The following is a 26,764-nucleotide window of genomic DNA, read 5'->3' as shown; positions in this document are numbered from 1 at the left end:
GTGGACTTGCTGGATCATATAGTAATTCTGTTTTAATTTTCTGAAGAGCTGCCACACTATGTCCACAGCAGCCGCTCCATTTTACATCCCACCGGCAGAGCACAAGGGCTCCCACTTCCCTGCATCCTCACTGACACTTGTTAGTCTTATTGGTCTCTTTCTTTCTTTCTTTTTTTTTTGAAGATGACTGGTAAGGGGGTCTTAACCCTTGACTTGGTGTTGTCAGCACCACGCTCTCCCAAGTGAGCTAACCAGCCATCCCTATATAGGGATCCGAACCCGTGGCCTTGGTGTTGTCAGCACCACACTCACCCAGTGAGCTAACTGGCCATCCCTATATAGGATCCGAACCCGTGGCCTTGGTGTCATCAGCACCACGCTCTCCCGAGTGAACCACGGGCCAGCCCTATATAGGAATCCTAACCCGTGGCCTTGGTGTTGTCAGCACCACGCTCTCCTAAGTGATCTAACTGGCCATCCCTATATAGGATCCGAACCCGTGGCCTTGGTGTTATCAGCACCACACTCTCCCGAGTGAGCCACGGGCCATCCCTATATAGGGATCCGAACCCATGGCCTTGGTGTTGTCAGCACCACGCTCTCCCAAGTGAGCTAACCGGCCATCCCTATATAGGATCCAAACCCGTGGCCTTGGTGTTGTCAGCACCACACTCTCCCGAGTGAGCCACGGGCCGGCCCAGTCTTGTTGGTTTCTGTTCAGCCTTTTTTTTTTCCAGCTGCTGGCTGGTAAGGGGATCCAAACCCTTGACCTTGGTGTTATCAGCACCACACTTCACCAAGTGAGCTGACCGGCCGGCCCCAGCCCATGTTTTTTGAATGAGTGATGGATGCACATATCTGGTTGCTCTGTCTGACAGTTTAGTGACATGCCCGTTATTTGCAAATCCACTGGAAGCGTGAGTGAAACATGCAATAGCACAGCGTAGACAGATACACACAGGGAAAGCCAGGTGCAGACCTGCCACAGGGTAGGGTGGGACAAAGGGTGGGCTGGGGGCTGCTGGCTGTGGCTGGGGAGTGGCCTGGCTGGTAGGGCAGGGAGGCTGGCTGGGCCCTGCCCTCCGCCCTGGACAGTGCAGGTCGGGCAGCTCTTCCTGCCCTTGCTGGCTTTGGCCAAGGCTGGGGTTATTTTGGGTGTGGTTGGGAGCCACTTGCGACACGCACACCTCCCTCCCAACGCCTGCAGGGCCAGCCGGCACAGCTCCCTCAGCTGTCACAGCCCTGCGGCTGTGTCTTAGGAACCGAGTCTGGTAGGTCGCGGTCCTCCAATTACACAGGTCCCCGTTTTCCAGGGACTTTTTCCCAGAGCCCTGGCAGGGCTGGGAGATGTGGGCACTACTGCCATAGCTGCCACTGTCCCTGACTTTGGGGATTTGGGCAGGCTTCGGCCCCAAACTCTCTGAAGCTATTTCCTCTGAGCCTAGAAGATGGGGCGCATTGAGAAGAATTCAACTTTAGGAAGGATGTGAGGGTTTGGCCCAAAAAATAACCTGGCAGCTGGCTGGGTTTTGCTTTTCTTGACATTCTGTGGCTGAAGCTCAGAGCTCAGAGAGATGAATCCCCTCTTTGGCAGCCCAATTAGGTCTCCTGACTCTGACCCCAGGCACCACTCTGCATTCAGTATTTCTAGCTAAACACTTACTGAGTGCCTTCTGTATGCCAGGCATTGTGTGTGTGTCTCTGTGTGTCTGTGGGGGCAGGGGACAGGAGGCCCAAAAGTGACAGAGCCCTGTCCCTGAGGTGCCTCTGCTCCTGGGCCCTGTGTACTGCCCAGAGGATCCCCCACCTGCAGAGCCCTGGCTCAGCCTGCCCCTCCACCCACAGGATGGTCCAGGAGCAGTGCTGCCACAACCAGCTGGAAGAGCTGCACTGTGCCACAGGCATCAACCTGGCCAATGAGCAGGACAGCTGTGCCACATCCCACAGTGACAGCGCCAGCCTAGAGGCCATTGTTGTGAAGGTAAGGACCCAGGACCGTGTGGTGCCTCTGTCCATCCCCCTGCTAGCCAGCAGGCCCAGGTCCCCTCCCAGCTCAGCAGACTCTGGGCCCCTTCTCAGCTCAGCCAGCCCAGGCCCCCTCCCATTCAAGTGTTCCCTCCTCCTCCAGTCTAGTCAGTAAGCCCTAGAGGACACCCAGGGCCCAGTCCCATGCTGGGGAAACAGGGATGAAGTGAGCTGGCCTGTCCTGAGGACCACCCATCCCCAGGCTTCAGGCAGAATGCAGAGGCCAGAGCAGGGGTCATCTGGGGCCTTCAGAATCTTCTCATCAGGGTAGGCACCTCCACCCCTTGAAGGAGGTCTTTAAGCTTCTCTGCCCCCAGGCTAGTTGGGGCCAGAGTTCAGAATGGGCCCCCACCAAAGCTTTTTATATCACATGACTTCTATAACTACTGTAGAGGATGAAACTGAGATTCAGAGAGGCCTACACTCTGAAGTGGTCTCTCGGCAGCCCTATTGGGGTCTCACAGCAACTATTGGGGGAGGGTCCTGCACTGAAGGAAAGCTGTGAGTAAATGATGTAATCCTTCACTGAGCATCCTGGGACCCCAAGTCCAGGCCAGGTCACTCAGGCCTGCCATTGCTGTGGAAGGTCTGCTTCTTTGCATGATGCGGAGAAGGGCCTGACAGCGTTCTCAGGTCTGAACACCACAAATACACTACAGATGTCCAGGCTGTCCCTCCCTCACCACCTCCCAAGGGAGGAAAACAAGCCTGGCCAGGAGGAACTTTGGTTTGGAAACATTAACCTGGTCGGCTGGGCCTCTGTTGGAGGTGCCAGATGACGAAAGTGAATTCCCTGGAAGAAGCTTTCTTGTTCCCGGTTAGGAAGGAGATGTAGTTATTTCGTGGAGCAAGAATCTGAGTGAAGTCTGGATTCTAGGAGGGGGTGTGGGGGTTCCTTTTTGGGTATTCTCTCTCCTCACAGATTGGGCCATGGAGGGAGACTGTGTGGAGGACTTGGGGGTCCAGAGCCCCCACCCGCCTTTGCCTGTGTGGGCTTTCACAGGAGGAGGCTCTGGCGTGAGGGAGCTGGGTGGGGTGAGGGTGGAGCGGCCTAGTCTAGGGATGTCTGCAGCCAGGACATTGGGCATCCAGTGACTGCCTCCCCGGGCAGGGCTGGGGCTCTGCGGATGCCTGTCAGACAGCTATTCCCATGTCCTCAGACTCGAGAGAAAGGGAGGTGCAGAAAAGCACAAAGCACCCTAACAGGAGTGGGTCCAGATTGCTTTGGCAGATGAATGATTTGTGTTTCCGGGAAAGTTTACTCACACTCCAAAGGTGGATGAGGTAGCGGACGCCCCCTGCTCTTTCTGGTCGCATGGAAGACCTAGGTGTTAGTTCATTTCTGTTTCTTACAACAAAATACCTGCAACTGGGTAGTTTATAAAGAAATGAAATTCATTTCTACAATTTTGGAGGCTGGGAAGTCCAAGCAAGGTTCAGGGAACACATTTGGTGAGGGTCTTCTTCTAGGTGGGAACTCTCTGTAGAATCCCACAGTGACTAGGTTGTCACGTGGTGAGAGTGGGCTGAGCAAGAGAGCTGACCTGTTCATTTGCCCTCCTTATACAGCCATCAGAACCACGCCCGTGATAACCCATTATGCCATGAATGGATCAGTCCTTTCACAAGGGCACAGTCCTCACCATCTAATCACCTCTCAGAGGCCCCACCTTTCAGTTACTGTAATTGGCTTTCTCACCCTCTTAACACCGTGGAGGTCAAGCTTCCAATACATGAACTTCTGGGGGGCACATTTGACCCCTAGACACCCATCAACCTCCACAGAAACTAGAGCAAAGCCACACCTCCCTAGTTCCTGCTGTGGACTTTTTAGAAAGTTCTGTGTTCTTCTTAGGGTAACCACTTAATAAGGACTGCAGTGGTGCTGATCGTGTGGCAGGGTGTATGTTGTTTCCAGGGCTCAGGTGTGAGGACTCAGGGACTCAGGTGTGATTTTGGGGGTCCAGGTGCCAAGCAACAACCTAATCCCATGCCTTGCGTGATGATTTGTCAAGGGCCCATGCTTTTCAAACGCCCAATGCTTCCTGAGCCTTCCAACTCCAGAGGGGGAGACAAGGTGCATATCCATTCTTCTGGGCATAGTAGAGAATTCTTAGACCCCGCAAAAGGGGTGGACACTTTGGAGCTCTTGCGTGACCCTCTAAGAGGCTCCTCTTCTGGAGGTGTGTGGGCAGAGCCGGGTGGTTGCTGGGCAGGGCATGGGTAGGGAGGGGAGGTGGAGCTCATGCTGGGTGCAGCCCCTATAAAGTTTCTTTCAAAACCGAGACCTAGAAGATTTGGGGGCTCAGCTTTCTTTGCTATTTATTGCCAACATTGAGAAGTGGTACCTAAGTCTGACATGTGTCATTGCTGTCCACGGTGTGTGGACACGGACGGATCAGGGAGGTGTCCCCTGAGGCACATCAGGGGGCCCTGCTGGCAGTCTGCCCAGCTTCTCTATCTGTAGTCTCCGCCTGTGTTTGCAGAGGTGCTGCCATTGCTGCCTGCTGGGGAGGGCAGCCCAGGCCCAGGGCCAGAGCTGCGAGTACAGCTTCATGGTTGGCTATCAGTGTGGACTGGTCTACCGAGCGTGCTGCGTCAAGGGCCAGGAGACCGCAGACTTTGCCCCGGGGGACGTCGGGGACCTCCAAGAACCGGGTAATTTCTCTCCTCTCTTCCCTCTGGGGCAGCGTGTTAGTCAGGGTTCTCTAGGATATGTATAGAGAGAGAAAGAGATGTATTTTAAGGAATTGGCTCACAGTCTGCAGGGTGGGCTGGCGGGCTGGAGACCCAGGGAAGAGGTGACATTGCGGCTCGAGTCCAACGGCAGTCTGCCGGCGGAATTCCCTCTCCTTGGGGGAGGTCAGACTTGTTTTTCTTGGGACCTTCAACTGATGGGACGAGGCCCACCCATATTATGATGGAGGGCCATCTGCTTTGTCAAAGTCCACTGACTGAATATTAATGTTATCTAAAAAAATACCTTCACAGCAACATCTAGATGAGCGTCTGACCAAATGTCTGGGTACCGTGGCCCAGCCAAGTGGACCCATAACATTAGCCATCAAAGGCTGTGTGGCATGCGCAGTACCACTGCCCTGCTCGCGCAGACCTGTTCTAGTTCTCAGAGCCATTTCATGTTTGTTACCTCATCTGTGAACCACTGTCCTGGAGTGAGGCCGAGCACTCAGGATCTGGGATCAGAGTAATCTGTTCACATCCCAGTCCTAATGTGAAACTTGGGCCTCCATTTCCCCATCTGTGAAATGGGGATAATTGCAGCCCTACTTCATGAGGTAGCGTAAGGGAGGATTGAATGGAGAATGGGTACAAAGTGTCTGGTGTGGCACTTGGCTCCCTAAGCCTCTGCCCTCTAGGTTTTGCCCTGTCCCTCCAACAGCCAGGGGCAGCGTGGGTGGCTGCCCTTGCTTTTGCTTCATAGACAAGAACCTGATGCCCAAGGTCACATGGCCGACACGCAGATGAGCGTGAACCCTGACCTTCTGATTCGTGGCTGGTGTCGTCTCCATTTGGAGCCCAGGGTGTGTGGGCGAAGGCTGGGGACATTGCCTGTTAACAACAGGCTATGTTCTTTCAGACAACAGACACTCACTCGGCAGAGGGGTGTGTGACCCCAAGAACCGTTTCAAGACAGCTCCCAGCTGTGCTTTTCTGACCTCTGTTTTGTCCAAAGCCTTGCTTGGGACATGGCTCAGTTACATGTTCAGGACATTTCTTGGTTGATTAATGGTCTTTTTCACTTATGTGATGGTTTCTTGTGCCATAATGGACATCACCCTGGAAAAATGCAGGAGTCCACCCTGCCCGAGCTTGCTCAGTGACTTTGGGCCTGTTCCCTCCTCTTTCAGAGCTTCATCCCCCTCTGTTAAAACAGCAGAATATGCCAGAAGGGTTGAAAGGGAAGGGCTCACAGACGCCTTGTCTCTAAGCTAGTCCATCTGTCATGTGGCTTCCTGACCCCGATGGCTTTGGGGTCCTGGGTCAAAGAGACTCATCTCTCACTTTTGATTTCAGAAGTCACAGTCATAAAGGGCGATTGGGACCACTTTCCAGCTTTTGAAATCAGAGATGATATTTTCACATGAAACAAACCCAAACTGTTCATCCTGGTGGAGAATTTCTCCTGTGTCTCTTGGGAGGATTTCTGTAGATTTATGTCTGCTGTATTAACAATCTCGGGCTTTTCTGTAGATCCAGATGGTTTCTCTCTCCCCATCTTCGATCTGCTTTAATTCCTGCTCAGACTTTCATCAAATGCTTCCTCCTTTGGGAGGGTTTCCCGTCTTTTCCTCCTCACCCGGGCATGGACTCACCTTCTTCCCTTGCACTGACATGTGTTGTGGGCCTACTGTGTGCTACCGAAGGGCCACAGAGAGGGTCTGCAGACCAGCCCTGGCCTGCAACCCAGTAAGTACTGAGGTCAAGAGCAAGCCTTCAGAAACTAATGTGAGTGTTTGATAGCTCAGCGGGGGGATGAGATTCCACTCATGACAATAAACTTTCACCGTGTGCCTGGCTTTGGGCTTGGAGGATGTGTCCTGGTGGATAGTAAGGCTGACCGCATTGCTGAAATACTCGAGTAATTGGACTCTGTAGCAGCTCTCAGCGTGACGTTAGTGATCACAGCCCGCTGCGCCTGTGCTGCTTCTGTTATAACTGATGTTTCGGAGATTTAACTAACTTATGGGTGTAATTCTCTTTTAAAAAGGATAAAAGTTAATACTTAGCTGTTTGTAAGATTTAAAAATGGGCATTACTTCCTGATATTGACAAAAAGAGAAAATATCTGGGGTTTCTTCTAAGACGAGATGGGACACTGGGGTTGGATAAACGTCTGTCTTGGTCTCTCTTTCCCCCGTAGCTAAGATTTCTGAGGTCGAGGAGGAACAGGAGGACCCCTACCTGAATGACCGCTGTCGAGGTGAGACACTGCTCCTGGGACCTGTTTGGTAGCTAATGACACCCAGAGCAAAGTCAGCACTGACCTCATTGGGAGTTTGGGCCTCAGGTTTGCTTTGGTTCACCCTCAGAAGTGCCCCTTGGCCAGGAGTCAACTGTGAGCCACTTCTGCCCTCGGGGACCCCTGGCCTCCCTCCTTCTCTTCCCCTTCACCCTCCAGAGCTGGGGGCCCCCGGGGAGCAAGGCGGAGGGTGGGCTTGTGGAAAAGGGGCTGTGGTGAGAACAGCTTTTCCCTGAATGTTCCGAGAGCTCACAGGCTCTGTGAACGGTGGCCGCTGGCTTCCCCGAGGCTGGGAGCCCCTCAGGGAGGAGGCTACGTGTTACCTGCCTTGGTGTCCCTGGAGCCCAACCACGGTGCCATCAGTAATAGTCATTTTTCTCCCAAGGGAGACATTTTCAAATTTAAAGTATGAACTTGCAGTTTTGTTTTTCACATGATGAAACTTTATTTCTCTTTAATGGAACATTCCGGCATGTCTAGACTGGCAGATTGGCTTCACAGATTCATTCAGCGGCCCGCCCTGTGGTTGGGGTGTTAATCAGGGAGGCAGTGTAATCACAAGATAATGCGGTCAGCGTACAGTGACAGTCGGCTCAGAGGCCTGGGAGAAGAGGAGACAGGAGGAGCATAGAGCCCCGGAAAGCCTCATAAGCTCTCTAGGGGGAGTGGGAGGGTCTTCCTGGAGGAGAGAAAGGCTGGTTTGCAATGGATGAGGATGGACTGGCCAGGAGAATGACACCGAAAGGGTATTTTGGGCAGCAGGAGTGGCAGTCTCAAACCTGGTGAGGGGTGCAGGTGCTGGTGGGCGGTGGGGGTGGGAGGGGGGCATGGAGGGACAGAGGAACAGGTGGAGAAGCGGGCAGGGCCCTGCAGGTCCTGGGCAGCAGTTCGAAATGTATCTCGCCAAGTCTTTACCTGGTAGAAGCTTGTCCCGGTGAGACACACTTTGAGCCTACCCACTGGCTGCCCCGTGGGTTACAGGGCAGTACCAGGGCTGCTCAGGGAGCCCAGGCAGGGGGCGGCTGTGGCCACAGCCAGATGAGAGGCCACTGGAGCTGAGGCAGCAGAGATGGGAATGGGGTTTGAGAATTATGTGGGGGCGGGTGGGGCCTGTTCTGGGCCTGTTCCTGCGGGGTCTGTGGCTGGCAGCAGGTGGCCACTCTTTCTGCACTGCCCCTTCCAGCCCCACTATAACCTTCAGAGGCTGCTCTGCACACCACCGCATTGGTCAGTCAATGGCTGGGGTCTCCCATGGGTGGGCTCCAGCCCGGGAACCTGCCTTCTTGAGTCAGTCTACACTGTGGGCATTTTCTCTGACCCGGTCTGAACAGACCTAGAAAGCAAAGGTCTCTGGGCTGCACCCACCCTCACGTCTGCTCTGATTACAGGCGGTGGGCCCTGCAAACAGCAGTGCCGCGACACGGGGGACAAGGTGGTCTGCTCGTGTTTCGTGGGCTACCAACTACTGGCCGATGGCGTCTCCTGTGAAGGTAACGTCTCCCTCCCAGTTGCCAGCAGGACCTGCGTGTCACTGGGCGCGGGAGTGTGTCTTAGGGTCTGAGCAGGGCCTGCCTTGCACACCCTGGGGCCCCATTTGGGGTGGAGAGCAGCCCAGGACTGGCTTTCTGGCGCTCCTTAGAGTTTGCAGCTCCACGGCTCCCAGATAGGACCCCCCATCCAGAACATAAACACTGGGGCTGGGAAAGAGGACTGGATTTGCGTCCAAACAGGGTCCAGATCCAGGGTCTGCTGAGTGGCCTTGGGTTTGTCCCAGCCTCTCTCAGCCCCCTCATCTGGGAGATGAGGGAGATGCTGCGCCCCTTATGGGGTTCTTGAGGGTCACAGAGGGATTGGCACTTACCCAGAAAGAGCAATGGATCTGAAACGTAGCAAGGAGGGGAATCATTGCTTCTGATTTGGTGACATGTCCCCATGACCCCAGTCCAGCACATGCTCCAGATGGGCATAAGGCAGGGCTCAGCTCAGTCTGAGTGGGTGACTTGACGGGCATAGGGAACCAGTCCCACCGTGGCTTCTGGTACATTCCTTCTGAGAAAGCGTGAGGATCAGTTCTTGCTGGTTACTCCTGTGTTGCCTTGGTTGCTCCTAGATATCAATGAATGCATCATGGGCAGCCACAATTGCCGGCTTGGAGAATCCTGCATCAATACAGTGGGCTCTTTCCGCTGCCAGCGAGATAGCAGCTGCGGGACTGGCTATGAGCTCACAGAGGACAATAGCTGCAAAGGTACGGCATATGCTCCGAGTCTAAAATCCTCCTGTACCTGCGGGCGGACATGGCGCGGTGGGAGGGCGGCATGAGGCTCCTGGGTCTGGGCTCTGGTGGTGGGCGCCCCCGTGTGGCTGCCTGGGGTACAGCCTCCTCATCTGCGGGAGGGATGGGGTCACACCTGCGTGACCAATAACTAGGAGTGTCAAGGGTGAATGGGATGAAGAGTGAAAGTATTGTCAGTCATATTCGGATGTTTAAAAGGTTGGCAGTAGCGCACCGGTACTGGCTAGTTCTGTATATCTTCTTCTGGTGCTGAGTTGATGGCAAATATGGATTTCTGAAAAGGTTCAGTGCCCGATCATTTTAAAACGAGATCAGGGATGAATTTTAGGTGCTCATATGTGCTTTCTACAATAAAAAAAGAAAAAGAAAAAAAAAAATTCCACTATTTTTGCACAACAGCTGCCTGCCATCTGATTTCAGGCTTCCTTGAAGTTCAAAGCATATCCCCTTCCGCTGCTAAAAACATGACATTTCTGGCTGCAGCTCTTCCCTGCCAAGCCATAGATGTTATTTGGCAGATAAGGATCTGATGAGGATCTTTTAGAACATAGTTCTCTGCAGAGAGTTTCAAGCCTTTCAGAAGGACAAAAACACTTGCATAAAAATGTTGATCTTGAACTATGAGGGTGACTCAAAAGCAGGGCCCACCCTCCTGACCTCCGAGGGCCACTGTGCAAGTTCAGTCCCCTCCACCCTGCACACTGGCGGGCCTTTGGACCCCGAGAGCCCAGTGGCCAAGCTGGCTAGTATACATATTTGAACGTTTGACAGCCATGAACTCCAAGGGGAGGACAGCCCATTGCATCCTGTCACAGCAGTAACCATTGTGAATATTTGGAATATCGTGAAGACTTCAGAATGAATAAGTTTATGGAGACTGTGTTTACTGCCACTTGGATCATTGCCTTGTGATCTAAATTAAACACACACTTAGCCTGAAACGAATAATAATAATGTCTGCCAGGAAAATGCCTGGGTTATTTATTATATAACAGAAAGTTTTGCCTCATAAGAGTCTTGGGGAAAAGAAAAATCAACATTTTTAAGTATTCAGCAACTTGAGCACTGTTTGGCTCGCTAAAGCCCTTTTTGTACGTGACCTCTCTATTGGAATGTTTGGGGTTATAGTTTGAGTAATAAGCATTAAAAAAACTTTCTTGTGATCGTAAAGTGTTGTAAGATGCTTCTGTCAGGACTCTTGCTAACAATTTCCTTTTTTTATGATGTACCAGATATTGACGAGTGTGAGAGTGGTATTCATAACTGCCTCCCCGATTTTATCTGTCAGAATACTCTGGGATCCTTCCGCTGCAGACCCAAGCTACAGTGCAAGAGTGGCTTTATACAAGATGCTCTAGGCAACTGTATTGGTAAGACGCCTGCCGCCAGGGCTAGTGGGGTGCTCCAGGCGGGCGAATGGTCCAGCCACAGGCCACGCCTCTGGAATCCGAGGGGCCACATAGTGTGCAGAGCAGGGATTGGTGAGCTTTACCTCATAAAGGGCCAAATAGCAAATATTTTAGGCATTGTGGGCTACGTGGTCTCTGTTGCAATCACTCAACTGTGCTGTTGTAGCACAGACCACAAACTATATATAAACAAATGAGCAAGGCTATGTTCCAATAAAACTTTATTTAGAAAAACAGGTGGCAAGCTGGGTTTGGCCTGAGGGTCATAGTTTGCCAACCCTTGGCGTGGATGAAAGACCTTGGGTTTTGGAGTCAGAGCCACCTGGTTTTAAGCTGAGGGACCTAAGAAAATTTCCTTACTTCCTTTGAGCCTCAGTTTCCTCCCCTGTAGAATGGGAGTGATCATAGTATCTGGCTTATAGGCTCGAGGCAAGGATTAAGGGAGTGCTTGCAAAATGCCTGGAACGTGGGAAGCACTCAGTGAATGGTAGTTTCCTGCCACAGCTGTTTAGTCTGTTACAAAATTGTTTACAAAAATACTCTGTAAGTAGTTGAGTTCATAGAGACAGAAAGTAGGATGGTTACCAGGGGCTGAGGGGAGGGCAGGGGGCAGTTAGCGTTTCATGGGTATGGAGTTTCAGTTTGGGAGGATGAAAAGTTTCTGGAGACAGACAGTGGTGGTGGTTGCCCAGCAGTGTGGATGTACTTAATGCTGAACTGTACTCTTAAACCGGTTAAGAGAGCAAATTTTATGTTACATATATGTCACCACAATTTTTTAAGAAAACCAAACTCTTTGTTGATATCAGAAGACCAATGTGAAAGGAGAGAAAATCCCATGTGAACCTAGTGTAAAAACAGATGTGGTCTGACTGCTCACAATGGAGGAGCAGCGTGGTGCAGGGTCAGGGAGCGGTGCCTGCTCTGGAAAGACAGGAGGTGGCCCTTGCCTTCCCCCGGGGTCGTCCAGGTTGACCATCTGGCTCGGCCACTGTTTGTGGTCAGCACCTTAGTCCAGATCTGCCAGCCTTCCCTCACCCTCTGCTCGGCAGAAACTTCCAGATGCTGCCTTTGAGGTTGGAGAGACTTTTCTCCTGATCTGAACTGCAGCTGGCACGAGGTGCCCCCCACCCTACCCGAGGGGTCCACATCCCCCTCCTCTTGACAGGCTGGCCCTGCATGAGCAAGGGACTGTGAATTTGTCTTATTTCTATCTCAACTTTTTCTTAGATAGATCTGTATTGATCATTTACTTGAAATGGTAGTTTTGATTGAAAGCTCCCCCCCATTTTTTACTACCCTAAGTTATTTAAAGACGTGTAGAACAGTGACCCTTTAGGACTGGGCCCCATCTGAACCCCACCCCAGCCTTCTCCCCTTACAACTCACCTTTCATCCCGTGGGGCTTGGCTTGCAAGTTGGCCCCTTGCCACTCCCCTGCCAGCGGGGCAGTTGTCCCTCAGCACGGGGCAGCGAGTGGGGAGGCTGCTGGCTCCCCAGGGCCAGGAGGGAGGGGGGTCCTGCTCAGACTTGCAACCTGTTTAGAGGGCTCTGCGGAGGAGGCTAGTGTCTGTTGAGGCTGGAAGCCCTGAGTCATGGCAAAATCAGCCCAGTTCCCACAAAGGAACATTTGCAAGTCTCAGCATAGCCCCGATGTTCCCCCTCTGCAGGGTGCATCACTGAGCAGGGGCTGAGGCACAGGAGCAGTGGAGAGAGGGACTGTCCCTCACTGTCCTTCCCTAGATTGTGGGGAGAGCCCAGGAGAATGGGCAAAACCCTGCAGAAGCCCAGGACGCTAGCTGAAGCCCAGCCTGGTGGCACGTGGGTTTTCCCGTGACGTCTCTGGGTCCTCAGTGACAGCCTCAGAAACCAAACGTCCAGCTCTGCGCGGCCTCCCTGGTCAGCATCCTCGGGGGGCGGGGGGACTTTTGTGCGCTCCCAGTCCCTGCAACCACAGCCAGGATTCCATTTCTTTTTTTAATTATCTCTTTTTATTTCAAAAGTGATATACATCTTTCTTTACGACGAAGCAAACAAAACCTAAGTGTCAAGAGCAGACACTTCTCCCCTGCCATGTCCTGCCTCCAGCTGGGCAGAGTCTGTGCATCCTTCTGGGCTCTGTGCCCTCAAGACTTTTTATTTTTTATGAAAGTGGGAATGGAATGTTTGGCAACTTGCTGGTTTTCCCACTTGACAGGGTATTTAGAAATCATTTTATGTCAGCACCTTTAGGTCATCTTTATAAAACGATGAGTGCACCTGCAGAAATAATTCTTTCTAAGGAGAACTTGTATCACCATGGGAGATGGTTGCAGGCCGTCTGGAGAGGGCCAGAAGGGCTGTCTCTCCGGTCCTGATCCTCTGATCCAGGGCCTTCTGCTCTCGCGCCTCTGTTGAGGGTATCCTCACTCCTGCTGAAACAGCGTGATCTGTGGTGGGAAGCGTGGACCCCGTGTGCAGCCGGAATCCATCTTCCCAGGGCCCCAAGAGTCCTTCTAACCCTCCCCTGGCCATGCCATGCCCATAGGACAGGTCAGGGCCTTAGCAGAGGCCTCTTTCCCTATTATAAAATGTAGACTTTTCCAGGACTTTAAGGGCCTTGAGACTATCACATCTTTGTTGAGTTTTCCTATTTCTTTTTCTTCGAGTGCCCTCCCTCTGCCCACTATCTTCCCTTCTGCTCCAGTGGGGAGGAGGGATGGGCCAGAGCAGGGCTTCCCTCCCACATGCCGGTCTCCAGGTGCTGGGATGTTCACAGGTTCTGACGCAGTAAGGGGTTCTGCTGAGTCTAGGAAGCATCGTCTGAAACAGTGAACAGGGACCTTGACAGCGGGGTCTGCCCAGGCTCTTCCAATGCGAACCCCTAAGAGGGAGAGATGGCAGAATGTGTTCCCAAACTCACTGGACCTTTTATATTGATTTGTTATTTTTTATTCACTCTCCCAATTCACTCATTCGTTCATTCCACGACCACCTGGTCCTTAACCTGGTGGAGGGCACTCCCCTCTCTGCAAAGCACATGTTGTCTCAAGGGACACCATCGTTCCATGGGACAGAGTTTGGGAAATGGGGCTCTGAGAGGAGTGCAGGGCTTATGGAGACAGCAGCGATCACTTTGCTAAAATCTGCATTTGTTCTTGATGTGGGCAGGGGCCGCCAGCTCTTTCTGTAAAGTGCTGGATAGTAGATGTCAACTCCTCAGGCCGCCCGGTCTCTGTTGCAACCACTCAACTCTGCTGTTGAAGCGTGAAAGCAGCCATCGGCCACACGCTACAGCGTGGGCCTGCCTGTGTGCCAGTAAAACTTGACTTGCAAAAGCAGGCAGTGGGCTGGATTTAGCCCAAGGCCGTAGTTTGCTGACCCCTGATTTAAGGGACCGCGTGCTGGCTGAGAGGCGGGAGACCCTGGTTCTAGACCTGGGACCTGGTCAGCCCCTGTCCCCAGCTGTGAGCTTGGGAGCCACTTAATCTCTGGGCGCTGTGGTTTCCTGCTTATAAAGTGCAGAGCGTAGCACCGGCAGGGCTTGCAGGCTCGCCGTGGTGGGTGGTGGTCGAGGGCAGTGACAATGGACGTGAAAGCTTTTGTAAACTGTAAAGTGGTGCTAAGGCCCACTCCAGGGCGGGGAGGGCGTCGGGCTGGTGTATCTGGCTGTCAAGGACGGTGGGGCTTGGCTGGCGGGAAGTACCAAGACGCCTCTTTCTGACCTGAGCTCAGGACCCCTCTGTGACGCTCCCTTCTCTTTGTCCCCCCACCCCAGAGGCTTTGTAGGTGTCTTATGAGGGTGATATTTCTTTTTCTTTTGTAACATACACAACCAAATCACAAGCGATTTTTAAAAACTCAGGTTCTTTTAGGAGACTACCTCTAGTAGGAAGTTCAATCTGTGCATTTTCACACCGAGTTTGAGCAGAAGGAGGAAACTCGTGTGTAACCTGGTTCTGCTTGGTCATTTACTGGTTCACACTTCCTCACTGTGTGTTCACCAAAGGTGAATGCCCTGCGGTCCCCACGTAGGAGGCCTGTCCAGTGGAGGAAGGGGAATGCTGGGCTGTAACCTCAGGAAGCCACAGCCCTTCCAGGCTGGCCCTGAGTCAGCCCAGGCCATGCAGAGTCCAGATGGGGGTATGGCAGGAAGGTGTCTCTGAGGAGGTGGTGCTCAAAGAGGCATGGCTACGTCAGGCAGACGAGGGATGGGCGTCCCTGGAGGTGGGACCCGGCATGGCCGCTGCAGGAGCTGTAGGTGTGTTGTTAGGGTGTGAGCATTGAGGGCTGCAGAAAAGGGCTGGCCAGGTGGGGCTGGGGGAACAGGCGTGGCCTGGCCAGTCACCAGGGGAGCCTAGGGCCTTGCTAGGGGCCAGAGAGCCGGTGCAGAGGGGACGGTCCCCTCTGTCTCCTAGCACCATCCCCAGAGAAGGTGCTCCGTCTACCTGTGTGGTGGACAAAAACACAGCAAAACCAGGCAGGCAGGTTTGTCTTTTTTTTTTTTTTTTTAAAAAAGATGACTGGTAAGGGGATCTTAACCCTTGACTTGGTGTTGTCAGCACCACACTCAGCCAGTGAGCAACCGGCCATCCCTATGTGGGATCTGAACCCGTGGCCTTGGTGTTATCAGCACCGCACTCTCCCAAGTGAGCCACAGGCCGGCCCCAGGCAGGTTTGGATTTGGTGCAGTGAAAGGTGGAGGTGTTGGTTTAGGGCTAAAAAGAGGGACCAGGGAGGTGGTGTTTGAGGCGACGTGTGCTGGCAAATTTGGAAGCCATTTGTGAGGCTGCTGTTTGGTCCAGGGTAAAGGGATTGCAGTGACTCTGCTTGTGGTTTTGCAGAGTGGGGAAGGGGCTCCTTTGGAGATCCGGTTGTCAGGATCTTGGACACCCCACACGTCTAACCACGTTGTCTCCATCTTCCCCCTCTAGATATCAATGAGTGCTTAAGTATCAGTGCCCCGTGCCCTGTCGGGCAGACATGCATCAATACGGAGGGCTCTTACGCTTGCCAGAAGAATGTGCCCAACTGTGGCCGTGGCTACCATCTCAATGAGGAGGGAACTCGCTGTGTGGGTTGGTATTTAAAAAAAAAAAAATCTGAAATTTTCCTCCTCTGGAAGGGGAGACTTGGTCCCCAAAGCAGTGCCATTCCCACCCACCCATCCATCCCACTGCCAGTCCCCAGGCACAGGCCTTTGTCATCTCACCTGGACTATTGCAGAAGAACACCATCCCATCCACCGCCTCCAGCCTGGTCTCCTTCCGTCTGTCCAGTTTGTCCAGCTCCCAAATCTCTCTCACCCCTCCCTCCCCAGAGCCCTTCAGGAGCTCCTCACTGGTGACAAAGGACAGACGCCCCTGTTTACATTTCAGTCCTCCTGAGCTGGCCCCAACTTCACAAACCTTACACTTACTGAGATGGGTCTTGCCACTCCCTACACCAGTGCTGCCCTGTCCCCTCTGTGTGGCTTTTTGCTCTTACATGATTCCCTCTGACCCCCTGCTCCCATGTTCCTTTGGATGCAGGGCACCTGGCCTGCCCAGATCCCGGCCAGGGAAGGAGTCTTCCTCCCCGTGACTCCCAGTACACTTTCTCAGTGTCTCCCCTGGGTCACTGGGTGCTTTCTGCCTTAACGAGGGTCATTGCTGGCTGGCCAGAGCAGGTCTCCTGTGGGTAGGGGCTGCACCTGGGTCACTGTCCCCCCAGCCTGGGGCCGGCACGTCGCAGATATCAGTGGTGTCTGTGAAGGGTGAGGTGACGCTGCTTTGTCCGTGCACGTCTTGCTATGCTCCATTCTTGCTGATTATCTTAGGGGGAAAAGCCGCACTAAAGGTTTTCCATGTGTCTCTGTTTCTCCTTTGCAAGATGTGGATGAGTGTTCGCCCCCCTCTGAGCCCTGTGGGACGGGACATCGCTGTGTGAACTCCCCAGGCAGCTTCCGCTGCGAGTGCAAGCCTGGTTACTATTTCGATGGCATCAGCAGGACGTGCGTGGGTACGTGGGCATCCCTGTAGGCCTCGGGGGACCCAACCAGGTGGCACCAGAGAGGACACTGTCTGTGGCACCTGGAGTGACCATGGTCCTCATCTGAGAAAATCCCAAGTGCAGGCAGACCCAGAGAGAAGCCCCCGGGTCAGGAGACCCCCGTTCTAGCTCCAGTTCTGCCACTGCGACGCCGTGTGGCCACTGGCAAGGCCCTCCCAGGTGTGAGCCTGTTCCCCACCTGTAGAACAGGTGCTCTGCTTGACGTGAAACCTCCAAGTGTGTATGAGACTCAAGCCCAAGTCTGCAAATGCCACAGTGTTAGTGATTTCCCACAGTGTTAGTGAGGCACCGCTGACATGCAGGGCCACAGGGCCAGAGATGTGCAATTAGTCCAGGTCAGCAAGAGCCAGAGACGGCCAGGAGTGGAGTCAGGCCCTGCCCGGCCAGCGCCTGCCATCACCAAACCAGGTGCTCAGGGGAGGCTGGCAGCTGTCCCCGGCCTCCTGGCCAGATTCCGGGTGGACTCTCCTTGTGGGCACTGGGCAGAGGACTGCCGGGAGGGCACATGTTCGGAAGGAGCGTGAGGCTTGGCCAGTGGGCGGGCACAGCAGGGGTGATCCCGGCTCCCACTGATCTGCCATGCCTTTGGGACAAGTCGCTTTGCCTCTCTCGTCTGAGAAATGAGGAGGAAGGAGGTGAGGGACGAAGGCCGTGAGCTGCCACCATGGGCAGGAGGGCACTGCTGCGGGTGGACCCTGCCTGACGGGACTCCCTCTGTTGCAGACATCAATGAGTGCCAGCGCTACCCTGGGCGCCTGTGTGGCCACAAGTGCGAGAACACGCCCGGCTCCTACCACTGCAGCTGCTCCGTGGGCTTCCGGCTCTCCGTGGACAGCCGCTCGTGTGAAGGTGGAGGCGGGGCGTGGGGCAGGGCCAGGTGGTCAGCGACCTCATCCACCCCTCCCCCACACTGCCTTCCTCCAAGGATGGCCACTGCTCCTACAGACCCCAGTGGGGCTGATTTGCGTTTGTGTTAAAGCACACGCTAATTAGCATGTTATTGGGGGATCGCCTGCCTGCCCCAACTTCTCCTGATAACATGACCAGGCCAGTGGGATATGGCCATGAGCACAGGATCTGGGGGCGTAAGACCCACCAATTATGTGACGTTGGGGACAACTGACCTTGATCAGTGTCCTCATGGTGGAAAGGGATTGATATAAAAGCGAAACAAGCTGGACATTTGTGTAAAGGCAGTATGGCAGATTTTATTCAGACCACTGTCTGAGACTGCAGGCTAAGTTGATCTCTAGTCCTCCAGAGCAAAAGGTGGGAGGCTTTTTAAATGCTGGAACATGCTAGAGGAAAGTGGCCAAGGACATTAAGGCAAGGTCACTGTGATTTGGCCACCTGTGTCTGCCAACTGGCCCTCGTCAAAGGCAGGCACCTACCCTCCCACAGAGCCTGGGAGATGGGGCCCTGGCCTCCGTGATGATGGAATGGCTCCCAGGTCCTTGAGAAAGACACTCCTGGGCTGTAGAATGTACATCTCAAAGGGACGGAGAAAGGATTTACATTTGCAAATTTTTCTAAAGTAAATGCTGCTAAGAAAAACGGAGGTCAGGGCCTGTGGTCAGGTTTTGGCTGGAACACAGAGTACATTCTTTTGGGAGCGCTGAGGTTTCTCGGGCAGGTGTTTGAAGGGGGCCGGGGCCCTCATCCTAAAGACATGGGTTTGGGCCAGTAGAAGCCATGCTAAAGCTCCCCAGGTCTCTTGGTGTGTGGACATTGGACAGTCTTTGTGCTGAGAGTCTTGTAGCTGTCAGATAATGCCAACCTCCCGGGCTGCTGGCAATGGGCTGGGATCACTGGAACAGCATGTTCAGCCCAGGGCTTGGCATGTAATAGGTGCTCAGCAGATGTCACATTCTATCTGGGGATCAGGTTCCATGGTCAGCAAAGTTGAGAAGCCCTTGGCATCCGTCACATTGTCCGCCGTGCCCTGCTATGTGTAGTGCAGTGGCCCAGGAGGCAACTTCTGGAGCCAGACTCAAAATGTGGCAGGTCTTAAAGTTCTGGATTAGGAAAGAGCCCTTACTGATGAGACGGTCACAAGAGTCAGATACTCCAGGGTGTGCTCCAGTGTAATAATTCTCAAACTAGGGGACGGAAGGTGTGGCGGGGTCCTGGGTGCTAGGCTTCCCCAGATATTCTGCCACTTGCCCCGAGAACCAGACCCAACAAGCGTGTATGGGCAAGGAACTAGATTCACGAGTTGGGAGTCTCTTAGACCTGGGTTCAGATCCCAGTTCTGCCATTTTCATGGCCTTGAAAAAGTGACTCCACATTTCTGGGCCTCAATGTTCTCGTCTGTAAAACAGGGATAGTAGGACCAACCTTAGTAGGACCAACCTCTTGCAGGCAGGGTCACGAAAATGGAATGAGATGAAGTGTGTGAAGAGTTTATCACAGGACCAGGTGCAGGATGAAGAGCTGGCATTGTGGAAACTGCTGCTGCTGCTGTTGTTGTTATTACTATTTCTGGCTTGTGCTTCCCCTGGTCACTACTAAGTGACTGAAAAGTAGGTATTCATGTCTGCATTAGTGGCCACCGTTGTGGACACAGAACCAGTGCCTGACCAGCCTGGCCATGTGACTCCACTGAACATTTATGAAGCACCAGCCCCGAGTGTGTAGCAAGAACTCGGCTCCTGCATCAGGGAGAGACTCTAGGGTGTGATGAGAAATGACACTGGGCAGAGGTGAGCAGGTGAGCAGGTGGAGGCCAGGCCAGGAGTGTAGGGGCCACAGAGGTAAAACACGGGGTGAGAGGTTAATGGACATTCCCTTCTGTCCTGCTAGGAAGTAGAGGTAAATAAATGTGAGAAGGAGCATCTAGGCCAGGGGGTGGCAAGTTTTTTCTCTAAAAGCCACATGGTAAATATTTCAGGCTTTGCCAGCCACAGTCTCTATTGCAACTACTCCACTCTGCCGTGGTAGTACAAAAGCAGCCATAGACCATGGTAAAATAATGAGCATGGCTGTGTTCCAATAAAACTTTATTTGCAAAAACAAGTGGTGGGCCAGATTTGGCCCGTGGGCCATAGTTTGCTATCTTTTTTCTCCTCTAGATGAGTGATAGCCCAGAGTTGCTGAGTGGCGCAGTGGGTTCAGAGCACTGGAGTATTAGGAGTATTGGCATATGGGCTGGGTCACCAAGGGCCTTCCTTGTGCCATCATCTTTGTAGGATGTCATCTAGGAGGTGAAGGAGGGAGGAAAGAATTGGATTTCCATTTGAGAACTAGAATGGACTCTGGCCCCCTGGTGGGGGCTGGATTAGAGGGAGCTGAGACTGGACGCTGTTGCTGTCATCCTGGCAGGAGATACAGGCAGTGGCAGGAATGAAGAGATTCCAGATTTGTCAGCTGTGAGGGGCTGGAGTGGGGGCCCTCTCTCTCAGGGTGACCCCAGGCAGGTCCCTAGCCCCACATCCCAGAACCTCCACCTCTCCAAGTGTGGTACTTGAGGGAGGTGGAAAGGAGATGTCTGTTTGCTGGCCCCCAGTGCCATCAGCATGAGGGCTGCTGTGGAGGCAGGGACATGTGATGTGGCTCTGACGGTGACTTCAGGAACCCTCTCTCTTTCAGACGTAAACGAGTGCAGCAGCAGCCCCTGCAGCCAGGAGTGTGCCAACGTCTACGGCTCCTACCAGTGCTATTGCCGGCGTGGCTACCAGCTCAGTGACGTGGACGGGGTCACCTGCGAAGGTGAGCGCGCCCCCGCCCACTAGCTGAGCGGAGAGCACCCCCACCTCACCACGACATGGCGACACGGCAGCTGCGGGCCCTGTGTTTCAGAGGAAAGGGCCTGCTGGAATTTCTTCACCTGGAGAAGCTTTGATTTCTGCCTTTGAGGCTGGCGGGTGGTGTGTGGATTTCCATCCAACTGAGGTTTATTTGGGTACACTTCACCTGTCACGGAGAGTGAGGCCAGAAGGGGCACAAACCACTTCCCGAACTGTTCTTTAATAAACATGCCATGGTGGCGATGGCCAAGTGTACTGGGACCCTGAGCTGCACGTCCCAGGGCATGGTGGCAGCATGTGGCGGAGAGGTGAGGAGGGGCTTAGAGACCACCCACGTCCCTGATGCCCAGCTCTGCCTCTGGCCTTTTGAAAGCTCCTCAGCAGGCCTGGGCCACCGTGTCCTCCTCTGTAACATGGGGGTCAGCCCCAGCCTCACCAGGTTGTTGGAGGATTAAACCAGATCACTCGAAAGCACTTCACACAGTGCCTGGCTCCCCGCAGGTGCTCAAAGGCAGCTGTTGCTGTGATCGTCGCTATTTCCATGTGAGGTGTATTTTTATAGCGCGTTGTTCTCCATTCACACCCGCGCCCCGACCACATGCATACTTCACTCCATAAACTTGTCGTGTGACCCTGGGCTAGTCCCATTCCTCTCCGGGCCTGTTTGCTTTTCTGACCTGATGGTCTCTGAAGCCTCCTGTGTCCGGCCCTCCCTGTCCTGCTGCCCTTCCAGGCCCCCCCCCAGGGGACATAGCCTGGCCAGCAGCTGTGGCTGTGGACCAGGACCCAGGGTGCTCAGGTGGGCTTTGCCGTTGCAGACATTGACGAGTGTGCCCTGCCCACCGGGGGCCACATCTGCTCCTACCGCTGCATCAACATCCCCGGAAGCTTCCAGTGCAGCTGCCCCTCATCCGGCTACAGGCTGGCCCCCAACGGCCGCAATTGCCAAGGTGAGCAGGGCAGAAACCCCCGGGGTCGCTCAGGCCAGGCTTGGGGCTCTGCAGTGTTGGGGGCTGAGGCCAAGCTGGGGGATTGTGTTCTCTGACTCGAGGTGCGTTTGGGAGGGGAGGCCTCCACATCCACAGCACGCAGGCCCCAGCACACCTGTCCTTAGGGCTGACTGAGCCCCAGGTAAGCTCCGTCGGGCAGGAACACCTGAGCCCTCCCTGTGCCCTCAGTAGCCCCGAGAAGACTGGAACAGGGCTGATGGCCTCTGGGAAGATGCCTGCCAGGGAGGAAAGGGGAAATGAGGCCCCAGAAGACCCCATGCTCAGCACAGTGCTTGCCTGTTCAGTCTTTCATTCGGTCATTGGACGAGCCCTTGCTGTGGGCCAGGCCCTGGGTCACAACAGTGAGCAGGTGGCAGGGCCTCTGTCCCGAGGTGCTGCTCATGGTCCAGGCAAGGGGATAGCCCTAAGGTCCTCATAGTTGTGGACACTCACACTGTGAGGGTCCAGCTGGGGCCTGTTGGCTTCAGGGTGGGCTAAATGATATGGGGTCCACAGCATCTGCTCTGTGTCCAGCCCCTGTTTCCGAGAACACTCTGGGGTCACCATGCATCCTGTGACCATCCACTCGATACCTGAGAGGGTGCTAAATAGATATTTGTTAACCAGTGGTTCTGGGGTGTACACACTGGCCTCTCATCCAGGAATGGCTCCAGCGGCTGCATCTCAGAGGGGTCTGCCCAGCCCCTTCCTGGTGAGCCCCACACGGGCTGTGGGTCCAGCGGCTCTGGAGGCCCCAGGTTCTGCAGATGTAGTTTCTGGTCAGGAAGGAGGTGACTGATCACAGGCAGCCAGGAGCTGCAGCGTTTCCTGGGAGGAACCCGCACAGCCCGTCCGGAGCTCTGGATGGAAGCTGCTTTGTTTTCGCATTTCTGACGGAGTAAATGACTTGCCTTCTCCTGGCCGGGCTTCCTCACTGCAGCCTGGGGTCCTGCCCAGATACAGCAAAACACATTCCTGAGCCGTGGCCTTTGAGATGGGGAGTGGTTTTTTTTGCCACTGAGGATCAGGCACTTGGCACCTCTTAATGGGTGCCTCCCAGGCCTGGTGACATCCCCTAAACCCTACCATTTGGCTGCTCCAGAGTGTCTGTGGGAAGGGGGTGGCTTACCTCTCCAGGGCCTTCTCATTATGGTGTCTTGGGCCCCACTCTGGAATCCCAGGCCTGGTTCTGGTCCAGCCCAAACAGGCACTGACCCCAGGACATGGGGCAATATGTGTAACTCTTTAATCCTGGTTTCCTCACTGTAATATGGAGCTGGTAGCTTCTGCTCCTTCCCTCCTAGGATGTCACAAGTCACGTGTGCGGTAAGGGTGACATGCCTCGGGAGCCATGGAGAGGTCCAGGGTGGTTAGTGCATGGACTCCACTGCCATCCTGCCTAGGTTCAAAGCTCAACTTCGCCACTTCCAAAATGTGTGGCCTTGGCAGGTCCCTTAAGCTCTGTGAGCACCCCTCTAAAACGAGGATCATGACAGTGCTTGCCTCATTGAATCGTTAGGACGATTGAGTTGTCCCTGCTGAGTGCTCCCAGGGCCCATCAGGTAGTGTTTGCTTTTATTCCAGGGATTGTAATCATAAGTTAATACCTTATAAATGCAAATATAAATAAAAGAGCTGGCACAGGGCGCTGCTCCAGAAACCAGCCAGTGGAGGGCAAGGATGGCCTGATCCCTGCCCCCGACCCAATTGGTGGGAGGCCTGGGGCCTCTGTCTGTGGATGGGGATGGCTCCTGTGGCCTCGGCCTTCACTGTGCCGCCTTTGGGTCTCTCACAGACATTGACGAGTGTGTGACTGGCATCCACAACTGCTCCATCAATGAGACCTGCTTCAACATCCAGGGTGGCTTTCGCTGCCTGGCCTTCGAGTGCCCTGAGAACTACCGCCGCTCCGCAGACACGTAAGTCCCTCTGGCCCTGCCATCGTTTATCTGTGTCGGCCTTCCTGGTGGCCCATCTCTGGGCATGGGTGGGAGGTTAGCGAGCTGTGACCAGTGATTTCTGGTTCTCAGGCCCCTAAACTCCAGAGAGACTGGTCTCAGAAAGCCAAGGGAGTGACTTCAGATGAGTTTGGAGTCTGTAGTCTTGCTCGCAGGCCAGGCCTGTGCATAGAGCCAAGCAGAAACCTCAGCCCTCTTGTTTCCTGGTGTGTCACCTTGGGCAAGCCCTCTGGGTCTCAATATCCTTGTCTGTGACATGCAGATGCTCCAACTCAGATGAGCAGGTAGCAATGTCTCTGTGTCAGCCAAAAGCCAGGGAGCCGATGTGACTTGTTGGGGCATTGTTGTTAGGCAAACCACTTGAAAGCTGGAATCCAGCTAGCCAGGTGGCTATGTGGGAGAGCACGGAAGATTCCATGTCCTAAACTTGAGGTATGTGTCCATGTGTCATTGTAAGCTCACTCACTCCCAGGCCACCAGGGTGTCTGTTGGGGTATCCGGGAAGCACCTTCCTCATGGAGTTGTGAGGACCCCAGGGCCATTATTGTCACCTCACCCCTACTTCGCCCTTAGTTTTGCTCAGTGAGTCTCTTGTGGCACTGCTGTCAGTTGTCTCAGGATCCGGTCCCGGGAGTGAGGACTCGTGATGCCTCCCCGAGCCTGGAGATGCTCACAGCAAGTGCACAGCTGGCTGCCTGCTCCCAGGCCTGGCCTCTTGACCTTGAGCCTGTCTTAGTCTTTTGGCCGGCCGCCCCTCCTGCCTGAGGGTCAGTGTCCTCCTTTGATGGTGCATCGGGCTCCAGTGTCTGTGGCTCGGCTCACCAGCCTGGCCCAGCCTGCAGTGTGCTGAGCAGCTCTGGGGTCCCCGGCAGCCCTCATGTTCTCCCTGGCCTGGGGCTGCCGCTGCCCTGAGCTGCTGTCTCCCAGCATGTGTTCCTGTCTGCTTGGAAACCCGCCACCTCGTTTCCTTCCTGTGCTCGGGCTAGGGAAAAGACACTTCAGGATGGGTTTTGCAAGTCCATAGTGTCCCAAACACCTGGTGGGTTATGCGGCAGCCTGGCGGGCAGTGGTGGTGCTTTCCTGAGCCATTAAGAAAGTCCCATGTCCTCAGTTTGAGATGTGCAGCCATTTGTCATTGTAAGTTCACTCACTCCCAGGCCTTTGTCGTGTCTGGGTTTGAGGATTCTGGAAGACTGGCTGTGGCTGTGACCTGATTGCTAACTTGGCACACAGTCACAAAACCAAAAGAGGAGGAAGCTGCCCCGCACAGGGGTCTTGATGCCTCCTAAGCCCAAGGCTCGGTAGGTTGGCCTTGGGCACTGAGGTTGGCTGGAATTGGTAGAATCCAGCTCCACCCCTTATATTGGCGTGAGCTCTGGAAGCCTCTGCCACACCCTCAGTGCTGGAGAAAGTCATTCTTTCTTGGGCCTACTGTGTACAGGCAACTGGACAGACAGTGAGCCCACAAAGGCCCTGTCCCCTGTGCCGGACACCAGGAGTGCATGCAAAACAACAATGACGGGAGAGTATGTGGCGTGCTGGGAGGGTGGGGAGGACTGTGGACCCCTGCTGAAGGGCATGGACCAGCCAGGAGCCCAGTGTCAGGCGTGGGAAGTGGGGTCCAGGCCTGGAATCCCCAGTTGAGGGCCACAGGAACTTTTACCTTTGGTTGCCCCATCCCAGTCGGCTGCTGTGGGACCACAGGAACACCGCGAGCTGTAGTGTGAGCTGTAGTGACAAGTCACTGACAGAGAGGCATCGTTCCTTTGCCAGTGAACCGACATGGGTGGGATGCAGGCCAGTGGGCTGGGCAAGGAGGGGCGAACCTTCTCTCAGCACTGCCAACCCCTCAGACCGGAGTTTTCCATGTTACAACCCCTTTTCCTCCTCATCCAAAATCGAAACCTGCTAAAGAATTTATTATCTCACCTTCACAAAGCAATTTTTGAAGTCCAAAAGAGGCATATATAGAAAAGCCCCAGTGGCCAGCACTTCTGTGATTAACACTCAGCAGGAGCAGGGCACTCAGGGCCCTTGACAGGCCAGGGGTAAGTCTCTCTCCCCCGGGCCTCAGCTCCCTCTTCCTTCACGCAGCTTCTGGGCAGTGTCCCCGGCAGCCGAGGGCTGGTAACTGCAGCATGACCCAGTAAGCAGGGCCACAAACCACAGGGCTTGGCCTCGCGGATGTGACCAGGCTGTTCAGGCCCTGACCTCATGATTCCTCCTGCCCACAGGGGGAAGTGTCCAAAGCTGTCCCAGAGCCTGCACTGGGACTGGAAACATCCTCTTTGTCCCTCGGTGGGGCCGACCCCTGACTTTTCGTGGCGTTGAAAGCCGGAGCAAAGCTGGGTGGGCTTGGTTGCTGCTTCCCAGGGAAGGGGCGCAAGTGAACAGCTCTGGGCCTGAGGGTGGGCAGAGAGGGCTGGAGCCCTCAATGGCTCCTCTGCCTTGGCCGATTCCTAGGGCTTGTCTCTGGAATAACAATCACATGAAAGTCAGGAGTTGCCAGCAGGGATGGCCACAGCATCGGACAGCCAGGAGGTGGCCAGAGCAGCTGTGCCTCCCCGGAGAAGGGGGTGGTTTTGAGGGCCTTTCTTCTCTGGGGTGTGGTGGCTTTTGATGATCCTCACAGAACTTGGGGTGTTAGGATCAAGTGTGTTGAACTAAAAACCTGGGGCCCGGGCCCATTGTTCTGTAGTGAATGACATGACCCAGGATTCATGGCATGGTGAGGGAACACATTCACGGAAACCAGGGCCTGAGGTACCAGGGGTCTGGCCCTCCATGCCAGGCAGGGACCAGGGAGTGGTCGCCTGTGCCCTGCTCTGTAGTAGATTTGGTGATGACAGCCCGTCCCTGATCTAGACACACTGGCTAACAAAGATTTTAGTGCAGTTCCCAGTCTGACAGGCAGTTTGCCAGATGCAGTAGTTCCGACTCCCAGGTGTTTCAGTCCATTTGGGGTAGAGCAGGATAGGATCACTGAAGTCAGGAATGACCAGGAAAATCAAGGATGTGTTTGTGCGGCGATCATTGATGAAGCACATAAAAGCTGTCGAGCCCTGTGCTGGGACAGAAGAGCCAAAAACAAAACAAAACACAAAGCCGAAGAGCCTCGGCCCTGCGCTGGGGAAGCGAGTGGTCTGGAAGGAGCCAGCGCGGAGACAGCTGGCGGGGGAAGGGCCCAGGGCGCCCTGCTGAATGCTGTGCCATGCGCTGGGGTGGAAGCTGCGAGCAGGAAGGAGCGTCCCGCTCTCCGGTGTGGGACGGTCTCAGGAGCTGCACCAGAACACCGCGCACGCCTCCCATTCCAGGCCTTCCACGCGCCCC

At 54.5% G+C, this 26,764-nt stretch overlaps 1 protein-coding gene across 2 annotated transcripts in view; it reads left to right on the top strand.

Moving 5' to 3' along the window:
* The window catches only part of FBLN1 (fibulin 1), an 80,726-nt gene that overhangs the window by 20,841 nt on the left and 33,121 nt on the right, over nt 1–26,764 (top strand). For both annotated transcript variants that reach the window (XM_063075108.1, XM_063075111.1), the window contains exons 3-14: nt 1,846–1,981; nt 4,512–4,683; nt 6,908–6,967; nt 8,395–8,496; nt 9,117–9,254; nt 10,535–10,672; nt 15,625–15,768; nt 16,562–16,690; nt 17,465–17,590; nt 20,330–20,449; nt 21,306–21,437; nt 23,272–23,395. In XM_063075108.1, the coding sequence (XP_062931178.1) occupies nt 1,846–1,981; nt 4,512–4,683; nt 6,908–6,967; nt 8,395–8,496; nt 9,117–9,254; nt 10,535–10,672; nt 15,625–15,768; nt 16,562–16,690; nt 17,465–17,590; nt 20,330–20,449; nt 21,306–21,437; nt 23,272–23,395 (1,521 nt within the window). The remainder of the gene's footprint in view (nt 1–1,845; nt 1,982–4,511; nt 4,684–6,907; nt 6,968–8,394; nt 8,497–9,116; nt 9,255–10,534; nt 10,673–15,624; nt 15,769–16,561; nt 16,691–17,464; nt 17,591–20,329; nt 20,450–21,305; nt 21,438–23,271; nt 23,396–26,764) is intronic.

This window comes from Cynocephalus volans, chromosome 12 (genome assembly GCF_027409185.1).
Source record: "Cynocephalus volans isolate mCynVol1 chromosome 12, mCynVol1.pri, whole genome shotgun sequence".
Taxonomy (NCBI): domain Eukaryota; kingdom Metazoa; phylum Chordata; class Mammalia; order Dermoptera; family Cynocephalidae; genus Cynocephalus; species Cynocephalus volans.
This window is presented reverse-complemented; position numbering and strand designations above follow the sequence as displayed.